This window comes from Bos taurus, chromosome 5 (genome assembly GCF_002263795.3).
Source record: "Bos taurus isolate L1 Dominette 01449 registration number 42190680 breed Hereford chromosome 5, ARS-UCD2.0, whole genome shotgun sequence".
NCBI lineage: Eukaryota > Metazoa > Chordata > Mammalia > Artiodactyla > Bovidae > Bos > Bos taurus.
Window position 1 is genome coordinate 104,417,001 of NC_037332.1, and position 19,010 is coordinate 104,436,010.

Consider the following 19,010-nt stretch of genomic DNA (forward strand, 5'->3'; position numbering starts at 1 on the left):
ATGACAGTGGTGACGATTTCCCCCACTGCTTCTGTGGGTTTTTGAGATGGACAGAAGCCCAGGGAACACTTAATCCCACTCTGTTGCTGACACCTCATTTGCTCCCAGTCCTTCCGGGGTGCTGGGTTGCCCTGGGGGACCCTGCAGCTAAAGGATTAGATGGGGAACTGGCTTTCTTGGCCCTTGGTGTAAAAGAGGATCTGACTACTTAATTTTTGCTGGGTTCTCCCCTCCCCAATTCCTCTTCACCTGGGCTTGAACAGAGGTTTCCTAGGTGGCTTCTCTCTGGAGCACAGTGGTCCCAGTGCACAGGTTAAATCCTATGTGGCCAGGTCCAGAGATCATCTCTTCTGGGCGCCTGTCCATTCTGGTAGCTGACGCAAGGGGTCCACTGAGCACGCAAGGCCGCCTCCCACTCCTGGGAACTTTTGGTGATGGCTCTTTGTTTTGACAAAATTATGAAAAGAGTGGCTGGGTTTCCATCTCCATAGGACCCTGGCTGGACTGTTCCCAGTCTTTGCTTGGGGACTAAGGGCAGCCTTTCTCATGAAAGCAGTCATCTGCTGCTGTTTTGGGGGGGTGGTCCCTGGGACAGTGTTCATGGGCAATTGGTCCTGCCCTCCATCTTTGTCGATCATGCACACATCCTCCCCTTGGCCCGGGGAGGAGAAGGTTAGAGAGGAGAATCATCCCGGGCCTCCCAGGAAAACAGGGTTTCACCTTTCCTCTGCCAGTCAGGAAGTTCTTCCCTGAGCTTAATTCCAAGCCACTGTGTCTTCGGGAGACCCAGGTGGAGCCTGTCCCCAGACCATGGGTTGGAAGTTCCTGCAGGAAGTTAAGACTTTGGTCCTTAATAATGACATGGGTAGACCAGGTGTTCCTCCAGGGGGCATGAGGCATTCCCTGCTCTCAGCTCTACATGCACCCCACCCTTCTCCTTATTCTGCAATGATGGCTGCACTGGCCACAGTCTCAGGCCGCCTGGTGTTACTTTTCCAGCTGCGTGGACATCAGCCTTGGTGATCTGAGAACATGGGAGACCCTGGCAGGGCGGTTGTCTCACCCCTCCTCGGTCCTCATAGATCTGAGGTGACCTGGGCTGGGGACATCTGGGAGGTGTCTGCCCGCCTTGGTCCCTCTCTATCGTCTCCCCACCGCCCACCCTGGCAGCCTCGATCTGGGGCCTCGATGCACTGCAGCTGGTGTTCTCACAGCAGGGCTGGGCCCAGAGCACACGCAGGCGTCTGGGGTTAGCGTCGAGGTGGCTTGGCCAGGCTGCAGGGGAAGGAGGCTTGTGGAGTATCGGTTTCCAGCATTTGGCTGGGACTGCCTCCCATTCACTCTTGTCTCTCCAGAGGGAAGACATGGTCTGGTGCAGCCACATGCAATCTTTGGAAAACAACAATGAGACATAAACAATATGGATAACCTCACCAGGAGTGCGTGACCTCCGGTCCCTAACGAGGGTTTTGAGAGGTGGCTGGAGCTCCAGAGAGAGGTGGCTTGGGGCGCGATTTCCCCCATCCCAGCCCCCGTTCCCTATCTACCTAATCTCTCATGAAGGGAGAGGGACCCTGGACTGCCCTGGATGGGTTCAGAGCCCTCGGGTATGTGCTGCTGTCACAAGCACCGGGGGATGGACCATGATCCGGGAGACCCGGTTTCCATTCCTGGCCCAGCTACTAGCTAGCTGTATGTCCATAACCCAGCAACTCAGCCTCCTGGGCTCTGGGTCTTCATTTACTACTTGAGAAAGATGTAAAGCATTGCTGGAGGGCTCTCCAAACTCCAGAGTCCCTGGGCCAAGTCAGTTCTCTCTTCTGAAATGCACCATGGCCGTCAGTTGGCCCTGCTTTGAGCCATCCGTACAGGGGTTTGAATAGCATGTGTCTGATGGCTGGCAAGTAGAGAGACCCAAGACTTCCTTTATTCATCAGAACATCTTTTATTCTTTTTCTTAATGTTGCAATACCCTTACAATCCTATAAGGCACAGAGGTTCCAGGAACCTCCAGCTCCAGTCCAGTTCAACTGTGTTTTGTGGGCATCAGGAGACACTCATGCTGATGCAGTAGACCTCTAGGGGTGGGATTGGTGACCTGTGGATGCAGTGAGGACCTGGGGCTGCTGAGAGGAACAGAGATGCCCTCCTGAGAGGCCTGTGTAAGGGCTCCTGGTCAGGTGGAAACTTGAACGATACCAGGGCTACCAGACAGAGCATGTGTGATCAGGTCTGCTCACTGTTGGATGTACTTAATTTTTTTTAACTTTAAGCTTTTTATCTTGTATTGGGGTATAGCCAGTTAACAATGTTGAGGTAGTTTCAGGTGACCAGTGAAGGGACTCAGCCATACATATGTTGTTCAGCCACTCAGTCCTGTCCGACTCTTTGCGACCCCATGGACTGCAGCATGCCAGACTTCCCTGTCCTTCACTGCCTCCCAGAGTTTGCTCAAGTTCATGTCCACTGAGTCAATGATGCCATCCAACCACCTCATCCTCTGTCACCCCCTTCTCCTACCCTCAGTCTTTCCCAGCATCAGGGTGTTTTCCAATGAGTTGGCTCTTCACATCAGGGGGCCAAAGTATTGGAGCTTCAGTTTCAGCATCAGTCCTTCCTATGAATATTCAGGACTGATTTCCTTTAGGATTGACTGGTTTGATCTCCTTGCAGTTCAAGGGAGTCTCAAGAGTCTTCTTTAGCATCACAATTTGAAGGCATCAAATCTTTGGTGCCTACCCTTCTTTATGGTCCAACTGTCACATCTGTACATGACTACTGGAAAAAACATAGCTTTGATTATACGAACTTTTGTCGGGAAAGTGATGTCTTTGCTTTTTAATATGCTATTTAGGTTTGTCATAGCTGTTATTCCAAGGAGCAAGTGTCTTTTAATTTCATAGCTGCAATCACTGTCCATAGATGTATTCATTCCTCCCCAAACCCATCTCCCATCCAGGCTGGCAGATAACACTGAGCAGAGTTCCATGTGCTATACAATCAGATCAGATCAGATCAGTCGCTCAGTCATGTCCGACTCTTTGCGACCCCATGAATCGCAGCATGCTAGGCCTCCCTGTCCATCACCAGCTCCCGGAGTTCACTCAGACTCACGTCCATCGAGTCACTGATGCCATCCAGCCATCTCATCCTCTGTCGTCCCCTTCTCCTCCTGCCCTCAATTCCTTCCAGCATCAGAGTCTTTTCCAGTGAGTCAACTCTTCGCACGAGGTGGCCAAAGTACTGGAGTTTCAGCTTTAGCATCATTCCTTCCAAAACAATCCCAGGGCTGATCTCCTTCAGAATGAACTGGTTGGATCTCCTTGCAGTCCAAGGGACTCTCAAGAGTCTTCTCCAACACCACAGTTCAAAAGCATCAATTCTTTGGCACTCAGCCTTCTTCACAGTCCAACTCTCACATCCATACATGACCACAGGAAAAACCATAGCCTTGACTAGACGAACCTTTGTTGGCAAAGTAATGTCTCTGCTTTTTCATATGCTATCTAGGTTGGTCATAACTTTCCTTCCAAGGAGTAAGTGTCTTTTAATTTCATGGCTGCAGTCACCATCTGCAGTGATTTTGGAGCCCAGAAAAATAAAATCTGACACTGTTTCCCCATCTATTTCCCATGAAGTGATGGGACCAGATGCCATGATCTTCGTTTTCTGAATGTTGAGCTTTAAGCCAACTTTTTCACTCTCCACTTTCACTTTCATCAAGAGGCTTTTGAGTTCCTCTTCACTTTCTGCCATAAGGGTCGTGTCATCTGCATATCTGAGGTTATTGATATTTCTCCTGGCAATCTTGATTCCAGCTTGTGTTTCTTCCAGTCCAGCATTTCTCATGATGTACTCTGCATATAAGTTAAATAAACAGGGTGACAGTATACAGCCTTGACGAACTCCTTTTCCTCTTTGGAACCAGTCTGTTGTTCCATGTCCAGTTCTAACTGTTGCTTCCTGACCTGCATACAAATTTCTCAAGAGGCAGATCAGGTGGTCTGGTATTCCCATCTCTTTCAGAATTTTCCACAGTTTATTGTGATCCACACAGTCTTTGTTAGTTATCCATTTTACATGTAGCAGTGTGGACATGACCTTCCCAAAGTCTCTAACTATCCCTTCCCCCTCCCCATAAGTTTGTTTTCTAAGTCTGTGAGTCTCTTTGTGTTTTGTAAGTTCATTTGTATCTTTTCTTTTTAGACTCCACATATAAGGGATGTTGTGTGGTATTTCTGCTTCTCTGACTGACTTTACTCCGTGTGACCCTCTCTAGGTCCATCCATGTTGCTGCAAGTGTCACGCTTTCACTCTTTTTGATGGCTGAGTAGTATTCCATTGTACATATGTATCACATCTTCTTTCAAGAACAGGGAGGAAGGGAGAGGCTGGCAGATGAGTGAAGGCACAGGTTCAAGACGGGGACCTGACTTTGTCTCCTGTGTACTCAGGCTTCTGTGGGTTTACTTAGAGGTGAAGAAAACCAGCTGACAATACACACTGAGAGCCTGAAAGAGCCAAGAGTCAGGCGACAGCTGAGGACTGTCCATTTCCTCTGACCAGAGCACTGACAGCCTTTTCTTGGGTGCTTCCTGTTGAAACCCAAGAACTGGAGAGACAGAATTTTTAGTGTTTTTTTTTTTTTTTTTTGAATGGAGTCGAAGTGAAAGGAGCTGCATGGTGTTATGAGACCTTTCAGCTGAGCTGGAGGGAGGTTCGTGCCCTGCCCTGTATTTCACATTTGTTACCCCAGGGATAGGTGCATCCCCAAGATGGATGCGTTTGTCTTTCCTAGAGAAACTTTTGTGAGTTGGTTCTCCTTTTTCTGATGACCAGAACCAAAGTATATGTTACAGCTTATTTTACATGAACTTGAATTTTAGTTGCCTGGTGACATTTGGGAGCCCCTCCAGTCACCGTGATGAGTTATTTATGAAATCTCTTCTAGGGATGGATTATATGCTCTGATGCCTAATTTCTTACACTTTAATGTTAAATTTCAGGTTGGCTTCACAAAGTAATGCTTTCTGATCATGTCCTCAGATTCTGGAGATGAATAATACTTTGAACCAGCAGATTCCCGTAGGTCCATGGGATGTTTTGAAAATCCTATAGACAAAAGAAACTTTGAGCAGGCTTCCCATGCGGTGCTAGTGGTAAAGAATCCATCTGCCAGTGCAGGAGATGCAAGAGATGTGGGTTCAACCCCTGGGTTGGGAAGATTCCTCCGAGTAGAAGATGGCAATCCACTCCAGTATTTTGCTGGAAAATTACATGGACAGACGAGCCTGGTGGGCTAGAGCCCATGAACTGCAAAGAGTCAGACATGTCTGAGTGACTGAACACACAAAAACTTCAAGGCAGTTAGCAAACCAGGATTTTAATCCAATAGGAGTGCGTAAAAGTCACTTCAGTCGTGTCTGACTCTTTGTGACCCAGTGGACTACAGCCCGCCAGGTTCCTCTCTCCATGGGATTCTCCAGGCAAAACACTGGAGTGGATTGCCATGCCCTCCTCCAGGGGATCTTCCTGACCCAGGGATCGAACTTGCATTGCAGGCAGATTCTTTCCCATCTGAGCCACCAGTCTATTCTATCATTTGCAAGAACTCTGGGAGGACTTGTTCTGTGTCCAGCCTGTGCCAGGTGCTTGGGGGCACAAATGAAGTGTCAGACCCTGTCCCTGCAGTAAAAAAGCTGTCATCTTGATTGGAAAGAGTGAATCTTCAGTCTTCTCTATGGCTGACACCTCATGAATGGTCCACATTCAGACCTCACTGCAGGAATCCCGCATTTGGTACCTCAGTTCCTCTTAGTGGCTCTGCAGCTTCTCATCTTCCTTGTTCACGTGAAGAAACTGTGGCTGTCTTGCCTAAGTGACTTGCCCAGTGCCCTACAGCTGTAAAATCCAGGATCCAGGTCCTAATCTACTTGAATCCAAAGCCCAAGCTCTTTCTATTCCCATCCTATGCTGAAGGGGGCTTCCCAGGTGGCTCTAGTGATTAAGACCCTGCCTGCCAATGCAGGAGACTTATGAGACACAGGTTTGACCTCTGGGTTGGGAAGATGCCCTGGGGGAGGGCATGGCAACTCTCTCCAGTATTCTCGCATGGAGAATCCCATGAACAGAGGAGCCTGGTGGGCTATAGTCCATGGGGTCGCAGAGTCAGACATGGCTAAAGTGACTTAGCACGCATGCACACCTATGCTGAAAGCCTGATGATCTGAGGTGGAGCTGATGTAATAATAGTAAAAATAAAGCACACAATAAATGTGATCCACTTGAATCATCCTGGAACCACCCCTGCTCCCCTAACCTGGTCTGTGGAAAATTTTTCTTCCATGAAACTGGTCCCTGGTACCAAGGAGGTTGGGGATTCCTGCCCTAAAGGAATCCAAATCCAGGGCAGAATGGAAGTCAGCTGGACCTGGAGAACAGGGAACTTTTTTTTTTTTTAGCTCAATCTATGTTAACCTTGTTCAAGCTTGTTTTAGAAAAGGCAGAGGAACCAGAGATCAAATTGCCAACATCTGCTGGATCATAGAAAAAGCAAGAGAGTTCCAGAAAAACATCCATTTCTGCTTTATTGACTATGACAAAAGCTTTGACTGTGTGGATCACAATAAACTGTGGAAAATTCTGAAAGAGATGGGAATACCAGACCACCTGACCTGCCTCTTGAGAAATTTGTATGCAGGTCAGGAAGCAACAGTTAGAACTGGACATGGAACAACAGACTGGTTCCAAATAGGAAAAGGAGTTCGTCAAGGCTGTATATTGTCACCCTGTTTATTTAACTTATATGCAGAGTACATCATGAGAAATGCTGGACTGGAAGAAACACAAGCTGGAATCAAGACTGCCGGGAGAAATATCAATAACCTCAGACATGCAGATGACACGACCCTTATGGCAGAAAGTGAAGAGGAACTCAAAAGCCTCTTGATGAAAGTGAAAGTGGAGAGTGAAAAAGTTGGCTTAAAGCTCAACATTCAGAAAATGAAGATCATGGCATCTGGTCCCACCACTTCATGGGAAATAGATGGGGAAACAGTGGAAACAGTGTCAGACTTTATTTTTCTGGGCTCCAAAATCACTGCAGATAGTGACTGCAGCCATGAAATTAAAAGACACTTACTCCTTGGAAGGAAAGTTATGACCAACCTAGATAGCATATGAAAAAGCAGAGACATTACTTTGCCAACAAAGGTTCGTCTAGTCAAGGCTATGGTTTTTCCTGTGGTCATGTATGGATGTGAGAGTTGGACTGTGAAGAAGGCTGAGCACCAAAGAATTGATGCTTTTGAACTGTGGTGTTGGAGAAGACTCTTGAGAGTCCCTTGGACTGCAAGGAGATCCAACCAGTCCATTCTGAAGGAGATCAGCCCTGGGATTTCTTTGGAAGGAATGATGCTAAAGCTGAAACTCCAGTCCTTTGGCCACCTCATGTGAAGAGTTGATTCATTGGAAAAGACTCTGATGCTGGGAGGGATTGAGGGCAGGAGGAGAAGGGGACGACAGAGGATGAGATGGCTGGATGGCATCACTGACTCAATGGATGTGAGTCTGAGTGGACTCCGGGAGTTGGTGATGGACAGGGAGGCCTGGCGTGCTGCGATTCGTGGGGTCGCAAAGAGTCGGACACGACTGAGCGACTGATCTGATCTGATCTGATCTGATGTTAACCTTCAACTTTCTATTCCTAGGTTAGTTAAAAAGAGCTTCTGCATTTGGTGATGGTTCTGCCGAGGGATTTTCATGTTTTTTTTTTTTTTTTTCCCAGCAGACGTAGCCAGTCACACCAGCTAATATTTCACATCAGCTCGGTGTGCTCTTTTTATGAGAAGGTAACAATGTCGCATGGCATGAAAGAAACATGATGACTAGATGTTAGCACCAGTGCAACTGCATTCCAGCTTTTATTTTCCTTTGAAACTGGTTCCATTTGAGCAGAATGGAGAAGCACCTTGCTTTGCTGGAGGGGCTGAAGGCCCCTCCCATGTTGGGAGACAATTTTCATCGTTTAATATACGGCTGGACTGCAGCTCATAGAGCCTCTAAAACCACAGGGGTTCAACAAGGTGGAGCTTTACCTTTCGCATCAAAATCCCAGAGGCAGCCCAGGTTGTCTGGGACAATCCAGAGTTAGGACTCAACTTCTCTCTTGATACTTTGCTATTTCTGGCCTTGACTTCGACCTTGAGGTCTAAGACACTTGTATCTGTCTTTCAGGCTGTAGATCCAGTGATAGGGAAGAGGATGAAGGGGCAGAAGTCATCCACTTGTGTCTTTGCAGGGAGTTTCCAGGAGCTGCTCCACCCCCGACCTGTACCACATTGGCTAGGAATTAGTGTTATGGTTATACTTAACTTCAAAGGGGATGCTGCCTTCATTCTGGAAGGCCATGTACTTGGTTAAAAAATAAAGGAAGGACTTTCCTGATGGTTCAGTGGTTAAGAATCCAGCAGAAGATGAGGGTCTGAGCCCTAGTTCAGGAACAAGGTCCCACATTCTGCTGAGCAACTAGGCCCACACACACAACTAGAGAGTCTGTGCACTGGCAAGGAAAGATCCCGCATGATGCAATTAAGACCCAATGCAGCCAAATCAATAGAGAAGACTAGAGCAAAGAAGAATGGCTGTCAGGGAACAGCTAGCAGTCTGCCACCAAGACCACAGGTGGACACTGGCCCTCCCGACCCTGCTCAAACGTCTGCAGCTGCTTAACGGACATTTGGTGCACACTTGAGGCCCCACTTCCAGATAAAGGTGAAAAAGGGGTTTGCCACAATTTGAAAACAAAGATGAAACCAAATATTTTAAAATCAATAATAGTCATGATTTCATCTTAGAGAGAAGGATGGTGGCACCCTTTGCCATCTTTCACTGAGAACGTCATTTCTGGGGCTTCAGGTCAGCTCCACAGATGGTTTCTGTCTTCCTCTTGCTTTGCACTAAATTAGAAAAGCTTAAATTACCATTTGAAGTAGCAGTAAGTAATTGATGACTCCGTCTAGCAGTCCCGGTATTGTTGTCATAGACAGACAGAGAAATTGGGGCGATTTCTCACTGAAAGGCACTTCCAGGGTTTTGTCTGAACTGTGTCCACTTAGGGTCTCAAAGACTCTGTATCTCTTCATAGGACTGCTTCTTTGATGCTTCTCATTCTTTGATTCAATATTAGTCTAAGGCATGTCTTTATGTTCTCTTGCAGCCCTTGGATGTGGTTTTTAACTATGTGCAATAGATGTTCTAAAAACCACCAGGTAGAGCATAACCTGCCTGAGTTTGAGTTCTTTTTTTGGAAAAAAAAAAAAAAAAACTTTATATTTGGCCATGCAAAATGTGTAGCATCCAGGATCTCAGTTCTCAGATCAGGGCTCAAACCCAAGCCCCGTGCACAGAAGCTTGAAGAGTCAACCAGTGAACCGCCAGTGAAGTTCCTCGAATCCTTTTTTCTAAAAATCCTACTATCTGTAACTTTGGGCAAATTGTTTGAACTTTCCCTCTCCAACAGTAGGGTAGAGAGGTGATGGTCCCCCATGCGTATTCTGTGAGCTGAAGCACACGACCTCCGTGCTCCAGCCAGGCACACAATTCACTCAATAAAGGTGCATCTTGGTGATGGGTGTTGCTTTCAGGCACTTGTCAACTCTAGACCGTCCAAGGCTCTCAAACCACAGTTCTGTCTTCCTGTGAAATCCTGCTTTCTTCTTCCGTCTCCCTCCTTAGAAGTCAGCAGCTTTCATCCCCAAGGTGGGAATAGCTTCTGGATGTCATGATTATCGAAAGGATCATCAAGTGCCATTAAGAATCAGAGAGACAGTCTTCACTTGCATTATGAGCGCCATGAAATATCTTTTTGTCTTCTTCATCATCTCAGAAACCCGTGAACCTGTGACCGTGAACTGACTGTCAGTTGGGTGCGAAAGGCAGTCTTCTCCCAGCCACCTGGTTCTCTGCCCAGCCCTTGGGATGGTGTGCATGGCTGCCTCCAATGGCATCTTCAGTGCTAAACCGAGACCTGTATTGGTGAACACCAACTGGTCTTTGAGGATGACTCTGCAGAGGGTTGTTGCTGCTTTTCTGTGAGGAGCATTCCTTTCGCTGCCCACAATGTTGGTGCCTTTTTGGCCCTGGACTCTATGCGTCCTGTTTCATGAGATGCTCAGGAAACCAACAAAGCTTGCTTGCTTTCCCCTGGAGCATGTGTGTGGGGGTGGGTGAGAATGGGACAAAAAGCTGTGAGCTCATCTCTCTGCAGAGCACGGTGGCCAGGCCCTGGTCCTCGCTCTGCCCTCAGCTGCTTTATCCTAACTGTAAGTGGCACATGGACCAGCATCTCACGGGGCTTTGGGATTCCCAGAAGTCACTGGACGAGGAATTGCCTATTGACTTGTGCTGCTTTTTTTGTGAACACAGTGTTCGTAATTGATTTTGCAGGTAGTTTTAGAAGCTTCATACTAATGATGAGGCTTTTGCTCTTTGTTTCCTACTTGTTTTGGTCTTTTTTCATTCTTTAGTGATGAAACAAACTATAGTAATGTCAGAAAGTGTTTTATTTTTCCCCCTTTGTGTGCTTGTTCTGAAAAAACTTGAGGTTTTCTTTGTAGATGAGAAGAAACTAATAGCTTCATGTTGTAACTGGACCGATTTTTTAGCAGACACTGCCTGGGGCCAAATGAGCTGCTGAGTCAATAAAACCTAGTTTTCAGATATTCATCACTGCATTTCCTTTCCTTATTTTACATTTTTTGGGTGAAATCAGTGCACTCAGAGAATGATATATCCTGGGACCTAAATTCACAGCCATATTCACACAAAATCCTGCCCATGATTTATTTTTTATGATATTATATTGAGTTGTACCATTTACATTTATTATTTTTATCATTAGCTTTTGTTGTTGTTGTTTAGTTGCTAAGTAATGTCTGCTTCTTTGAGACTCCATAGACTGTAGCCAGCCAGGTTCCTCTTGTCCGTGAAGTTCTCCAGGCAAGAATACCGGAGTGGGTATTTCTCTCTCCAGGGGATCTTCCTAGACCAGGGATCAAACCCGAATCTCTTGCGTTGCAGGCAGATTCTTTACCACTGAGCCACCTGGGAGCCCCTTATAGGCTAGATGAACCACTTTGTGATTTGGGCTGTGACACAGCAAAATCGTAGAACAAACATAAAAATTTAATATTATTTTATTAAACTATTAATTATAATATAAAATATTAATATTTACGGAAAATGTCAGTATGGAGGCAGGTTCCAGACTGTTCACTGAAGCCAGCAGAGGTAAGTCCCAGTTAGAAAATAGATGATGAGCATTTACTGTACAGCACAGGGAATTATACCCATTATCTTGTAATAACCGGTAATGGAATATGATCTGCAAAAAGACTGAATCAAAATGCTGAACACCTGAAACTGATACAGTATTATAAATCAGCAGTACTTCAACAAAAATAGTTAATGGGATTTCTGTGAAAACTGTAATTGCTTACATTCTAAATCTGTGAACACAACTGTTTTAATTCCTCTTTTTCTCTCAAGTCCCCAGACCTCCAGGGACTGCTCTTTGGGAATGCTTCTCCACTCTGGGTGAGAGCATTTCTGAGCCAGGAGCAATGAATGGGATATGGGTGGGAGGGAGCTGGCCCCCAGTGAGGTATAAAGAGAACAAAAACCAGAAACGGAAGAAATAACACGTCTGGGCTTCTTGTTTGGAAGAATTGGGGAGCTTGGAATGTACGCTGTGACCTCCTAAGCGCTGCTGTTTCTTCTTGTTTGTCCCTTCCAGAGCAAAAGCCAGGGCTCCGTCTTCGTCCGGATCCACGCCCCGTGGCAGGTGCTGGCCCGAGAGGCGGAATTCTTGAAGATCAAAGTCCCCACCAAGAAAGTATGAGCATGTTTCTCCTGGGTTCTGGGGTCTCTCAAGGGCTGGATGGATATGAACAGTGTTGGGAAGGGGCTGGGTGGGACGTGGGTGTTGTGGAGTTGAATCATGCTTGCTTCTCTGGGGACGCCAGGGTTGGGCAGAAGGGACTTGGGAGACAGTGTCACCTCAGAGCATCACTGACATGGGCTCTGCAACAAGCTGGTCATTGCCGTGGTCCAGCTTTTCAACTTCTCCTTAAACCCCCTTCTCCCTCCCTTCCAGCCCAGCCAGGCATTTCTTTTTTTTTTCACCGCCCCCGCCACCCCAGATCACTGGTCTATATATAATCTTTTTTAAAAAGTCTTTATTGAATTTGTTACAATATTGCTTCTCTTTTATGTTTTGGCTTTTTGGCCATGAGGCATGTGAGATCTTAGCTCTCGGATCAGTGATCTAACTCCATCCCCTGCACTGGAAGGTGAAACCCTAACCACTGGGCCACTGGAAAAGGTGCCAGGCTTTTCTTCAGAGTGGGCAGTGGTAAGGAATCTGCCTGCCAGTGCAGGAGATGAAGAAGATGTGCTTTCAACCCCTGGGTCTGGAAGATCCCTGGAGAAGGAAATGGCAACCCACTCCAGTATTCTTGTCTGGAAAATCCCGTGGGCAGAGGAACCTGGAGGGCTGCAGTCCATGGGGTCGCAAAGAGTCAGGCACGACCGAGCATACACACACACGGCAATGAGAGTGGATGGCAAGCCTTGCCGATGGGGTGGGCAGCACGCAGGGAGGTGTGGGTTCACCAGACTTGCTGTGAAGACAGCTTTTCTGCTTGTGACGCTGCCCCTAAGTGTGGTGTGATGGTGGCTTTTGTAAAATAGGAGGTTCTTCTCATGTGAGTTGATCACAGTCATCTGGGAAACGTGTTCACAGTGTTCATGCCCCATCCCAGCTGTGACCGTGATCTTGTTGGCTGGCGTGGAGCAAGGCTCTGGCAGCAGTATTATGGGAAAAAAAATCCCCAGGAAAGCCCCACAGTTGAGATGATTTTCAAGGTCCTTTTCAGCCATTAGAGTCTATATATAATTAAAAAAATTTCCTGGAGAATTCCTGGGTGACAGCTTCCTTGCATAAGAAAATCCAGCAAATATCTCCAAAGAGAAAGGAAGTGTGTCCACAGATTTCCACAGATTCGGTATTCTTTTTTTATTAGGTATTTTAGGGAAAAAGGATGGTTATTGACTTTGAACTTTTGAGGTGTTTCTAGGAAGGGCCCCAGGGCAGGTGACGCTATGGTTTAACCAGAAGTGATCTGTGGGCGATTCTGTCTCTCAGTCCCTCTCCCTCTCTTCCACACACACACACACACACACACACCTTGTCTCACAAGTATTAACCTAGCTTTGCCGAGATCACGACTTCATCATCATCATGTCCACCCTCCCCGTCATTAACAGAAATTCCTATTGGCTGCGTTCTGCACAACCATCGTCATCACCTGACTTCTTGTCACCCTCTCCACTATCAGTGACATGGTTAGAGTCAGCAAAACATTTGGATTAGCATCGTGGGCTGTGTTTACACCGTCCTCACTACCAAGAGATCTGCGGCCCCATCAGAAGTCATCCATCACATACCATGCTGTGTGATGCCGTATCACGCACCCCTGACTCAAGAAGGATGAAGCCTGTGGGTTCTGTTCTGATAGACTTATTAAGATGGATAGCACATCCATGGCAGGTGGACAAATGACTACTGAACAGTGAACAAATACAGGCATAAATACAGCTACAGACATCTTGCCAATAAAAGGTACATGTTTAGGGGTCGCATGCCTGAGAGTCTTGGTTTCACAAGAACCATGCTGTGACCTTCTCCTCTTCATATGCACTGCTCTGCCCTCTGTCTCCTGACCCCTCACTCCCAAACCGCTGTCCTCAGGTGCAGGCGCCGTCTTGAATCTGGACCTCGGCTCCTCTGATGCTTTCCCGGTCTGCTGGCCACACGACCCAAGTCAGCCTCGGATGGAGGCGTCTGCTTCCCTCTGGAGGTGTCCTCACTTAACTCACCTTCTGCTTCTCTTCCTTCCGTCTTCAATACGTATATATTTCTTCTCCTTTCTCTGGCTTATCTGAATAGCTAACGTTCTCTTAATTTCTTCGATTTGTATCTTGCTGCCTATGTTTTTTATCTCTGCTGGCTGATCCCTGGACAGAAGGTGAGTGAACTTTGCTGCCCTTGCTAGTGCTTCTGTTCCGCAGGACAGTCCTTTTAGTAGGAAACGTAGAGACCCAGGAGAAGTGTGGGTCCTCCTTCTCTCCCCTCTTCGGCTCTTCTCCGTTGCTAGTGTCTTCCATCCTTCCTTCCCCCGCCCGCTCTTGGGTCCCTTCTTCTTCCCCTTCCCACTTCTTTACTGGTGCCCCTTCCTAGCCTCCCTCCCTGTTCTTGAACATCCGTCCATACCTATCACTTCCCCCTCCTCATTCCTGGTCTCAGTCCCTAAGTAGTGCTGGCCTCTGGCCCCTCTGGTCTCTGCGTGTCCTTCCACAAGCTCGTAGCTACAGGAGCATAGTTCTGGTTGCAGGGCACGCCTGCCCTCAGAGCCTATGAGTCCCCGTATTCTCAGCCTGTTGGAATGTACCATCCATCATGTAGGATGTGCCTGCACTTGTATTTGTAGGTAAGATGATTAGGACAAGGATGTATTATGATGAAGCCATCTTGGAGTTCCCTTCTGTTTCTTTTTTTTAAATATAATTTAAATATATTTGATGTATGAACTGAAAGTGAAAGTGTTAGTCGCTTAGTCGTGTCTGACTCTGAGACCCCAATGGACTATAGCCCACCAGGCTCCTCTGTCCATGGGATTGTCCAGGAAAGAATACTGGAGTGGGTTGCAATTCCCTTCTCCAGGGGGTCTTCCAGACCCAGGGATTGAACCCAGGTCTCTTGCATTGCAAACAGATTCTTTACCATCTGAGCCCCTAGGGAAGCCCCATTTGACATATAATCTTGTGTAAATTTAAGTTGTACAACATCTTAATTTGGTCAGTGTATAGATTGTAATATGATTGCCATTGTAGCAATAATTAGCATCTCTGTCATGTTACAAAATCATCCTTTGTTTTCAGTGGCTGGAATCTTTAAGTTCCAATCTTTTAGCAAGTTTGATGGTTATGATACAATATTGTTGGGCATATTCCCTGTGCTGTGCATTAGATCTCTAGGGTCTATTTACTACATGTTGCAAGCTTGTACCCTTAAACAGCATGTCTTATCCCTCCAGCCCCATCCCCTGGTAACCACCATTTTTTTTTAAAGGTTTGCAGCTATTTTATTACGAGTGTACATTTAACACAATGAAATCAACACTGATATATTGAACCTAGTTAATAGTAGTGTAATAATATTTGGATGATTATATTATTTTAAACAACAAACTACACTGACAATTAATGTGATAAACTTCTTGGTCATAATATTATTAAGAAATACAATGTATACATTGAAAACATGATTGCTCAAAATTTGAAAATGGAAATGAACTCATTTGGGCAGAGTCAGAGTTCGACTAATCTGAAAGGAGCGGGTCTGTGGAAGGACCGTCTTGTTTCAACAAGTTTGGCTTTTTAGATTTCACATGTAAGTGATATCATATGGTATTTTTCTTTCTCTGACTTCTCTCACTGGGCATAATGTGCTCCAGGTCCATCCATGGTATTGCAAATGGTGAGATTTCCTTCTTTCTTATGACTGAATCATATTCCATTGGATCTGTGTGTGGATATATAAAATCTTATATATACAATAATGGATAAAGACATATAATGGATGTGTATGTGTGTTTGTGTGTACTTAGTTGCACCTGACTCTTTGCAACCCCTGTGGACTGTAGCCAACCAGGCTTCTCTGTCCATGGAATTTTCCAGGCAAGAATACTAGAGTGGGTTGCTAGTTCCTCCTCCAGGGAATCTTTCCAACCTAGGGATCGAACCCATATCTCTCACATCCACTCCATTCTTTAGCACTAGCGCCACCTGGGAAGTGCCAATATAATGGATATTGAGTGGATAAAGAAGATTTTGCTGCTACTGCTAAGTCACTTCAGTCGTGTCCGACTCTGTGCGACCCCCATAGACGGCAGCCCACCAGGCTCCCCCGTCCCTGGGATTCTCCAGGCAAGAACACTGGAGTGGGTTGCCATTTCCTTCTCCAATGCATGAAAGTGAAAAAGTGAAAGTGAAGTTGCTCAGTGGTGTCGGACTCCTAGCGACCCCATGGACTGCAGCCTACCAGGCTCCTCCGTCCATGGGATTTTCCAGGCAAGAGTCCTGGAGTGGGGTGCCATCGCCTTCTCCAAAGAAGATTTTATGTATTTGCATATGTAAAGAATTTTATTATAATTTATATTATATATTAATTGTAATTTATATAATTATATATTATATTATATTATATACTTACATAATATTTATATGTTGTAAATACATATATATAAATTTTAAAATATATGTATGTCTTGACACACACACACACACACACACACACACATATGTCTTCTTTATCCATCACCCACTGATGGACTCTCAGGTTGCTTCCTCCCCTCCTTCCTTCCTGTTTTGGAGCCATAGCCAGGTAGACTCTGCATCAGACTCTGCATCAGGCTTGAGAGGCCAGCCTTCCAGCTCTGGTCCTGGACCCACCTGCTGTGTGACTTGGGGATGTCACTTCTTCTTGCAGAGCCTCAATGTCCTCATCTGTGAAGTGGGCATAGTAACACCTGCCCTGTTTTTCCTAGAAGGTTGTTGTAAGAATCCAGGTCTTAGCCGCTGCTATGGGAATGCAGAAGTTTACTATTGTGTCTGTGTTCTCAAATATTTTTAGGTGTGTTCTCAGTTCCTGGTTCCCCAGTCACTTTCCCTCCTGATGCAGTAGGCAGCCAACACTGATGGAACTCCTGGCGGAAGGGGGTCTGTGGAGAGACACTGAGGGACTCAGAGGCAGTCTGAGCCCTCAGAGTTCACAGCCAAGGGCACAACAGGCGGAGTGCCCACACTCAGACACCCTGTGCTAGATTGCTCAACTGTGTCCGACTCTTTGTGACCCTGTGGTCTGTAGCCTATCAGGCTCCACTGTCCATGGGGATTCTCCAGGAAAGAATACTGGAATGGGATGCCATGCCCTCCTCCAGGGGATCTTCCCCACCCAGAGATCGAACTCGCGTCTCTCATGTCTCCTGCATTGGCAGGCAGTTTCTTTACCACTAGCGACACCTGGGAAGCCCATCTGATTAAATACTGTGCCAAGTAGCCCATCAGCATGGCACAGCTTCCATCTGGGAGAATGCTGGTCCTGGGAGTCTGAGAAAGCAAAGCCAGGGGGTGGCCCTGATGAGGCTGCAGGTGTAGCAGAAGGAACTTGTCCCCATGGTGTCAAGTCCCCAGACTCCACACAGGTGGGCCATCCTGGCATCCTTCTGCTCCAGGGCTCCAGACCATTTTCCTATTCACAGAATGCAGTGGCAAGTAGTTGACCTCCCAGGAGGATGTCATAACCACGAGAGGGGGACACAGCGTGGTATGCTGGGTGGCATGCATTTGCTTGCAAAAGTGAATCTGAGAACCAAGTCTAGGAGTAAGGGTGGGGGTTAAACCCAGTTCCTGGGGTGAGAAAGAAGCATGGGGGTGAAGCTGACCTCCATAGGCCTAGTGTTGGGTCCAGTGGTGTTTTCTCCTGTCTTTAAAAAAAAAATATTTATTTGACTGTGTTGGGTCTTAGCTGTGGCATGTGGGATCTTTTTTTAAATTAAATTAAATTTTATTTTATTTTTAGTCATGGCATTTGGGATCTAGTTTCCTGACCAAGGATTGAACCTGGGCCCCCTGCACTGGGAGTGCAGAGTCTTAGCCACTGGACCACCAGGGAAGTCCCTCCCCTCTTTTTAATGGGCTTGGGAAGTGACTACAAAAAGAGTAACCACGTTTGCAAGGATTCGTGTCCTGGCGGCAGGGGGAGCAAGGAGGAAGACTGAGGCATAGTGTGGGGTCACTTAGCATCTTCGTGGCTGGTGGAGGCTGGATCATAACTCAGCACGGTCCGGAGAGACCGGGAAGATGGGCAGGAAATCCCTAAATTGAGCTCTCGAACCTGGACAAATCCACAGTAATGAGTCCAGGGACACGGAGTCCTGAGCACAGATATTAACCGGGAGGGGGATCTTGGAAGGAAGTGTTTGTTTTCCAAAAACAACAACAGAGGAGCCAGTATTTTGTGAGGGACACGCAGTGTCCCTGCACAGGATAGAGGCAGGAGGCCTGGCCTTTGGCCCCGAGCAGCCTGGGAAGGTTTGAAGTGCGTGCTTTCTCACCTCTGCTCTTTACCGAGGTGGCCTGTCTAGATTGTGGTCAATATCTATGTTTATTTTGCACTTTTCTTATTTAAAAAATTTTTTATTGGAGGATAATGGCTTTACAATGTGGTGTTAGCTTCTGCTGTGCAGCAAAGTGAACCAGCCATGGGTACATCACTTTTTTATACATATGAACGAGTACCCTGCCACCTGTCCCCGCCATGCTCACCCCTGACGTCCACTTCTCCCCCACGAGCTACATCCCAGGAACTGGTGAGGATGAGATGATGGAGTCCATTCTTGTGTTAATGCAGCAGGTTCATCCAGCAGCAAACCCATGTCCCTTGCATAGTAGCGCAGATCTTAATCACTGGACCACCAGGGAAGCCCCATCTTCTCATTTTCATGAACTGAAATGATATAGAATTGCCATTAAGAATTTTCTGATGAGAGTGAGAAAATTAGTGTTACCATGTTGGACTAAATAAAATTCCAGTTAAAAAGCAAAGAAATGTGGCATTTTAGTTAACCTGGGTGGCCCCTTAGGAGGAAAATATTAATTCTATTAAGCTTCATAAATTATTGGAAGTTGTGCTCCATTACTTATTGCTGGCTCTTAGAAATTCTGATTTGTGACTTCTGCAAAAGTTCCACAGGAAGACCCTCCCCAGGTTCCTGATGCCCACTCAGCCAGGCCAGAACCTCTGCCTTCCCAGTTATTCAGATCTGAGGCTTGGGTTAGTAAGGTTTCTCTAGAGAAACAGAACTAACAGGATTGTTGTTGTTCAGTCG

General features: G+C 46.6%; 1 protein-coding gene across 1 annotated transcript in view; it reads left to right on the forward strand.

The window, feature by feature from the left end:
* ANO2 (anoctamin 2) overlaps window positions 1-19,010 on the forward strand; it is a 341,658-nt gene that overhangs the window by 62,394 nt on the left and 260,254 nt on the right. Inside the window, exon 4 of the mRNA XM_024992694.2 lies at window positions 11,795-11,893. Coding sequence (XP_024848462.1) covers window positions 11,795-11,893 — 99 coding nt within the window. The remainder of the gene's footprint in view (window positions 1-11,794; window positions 11,894-19,010) is intronic.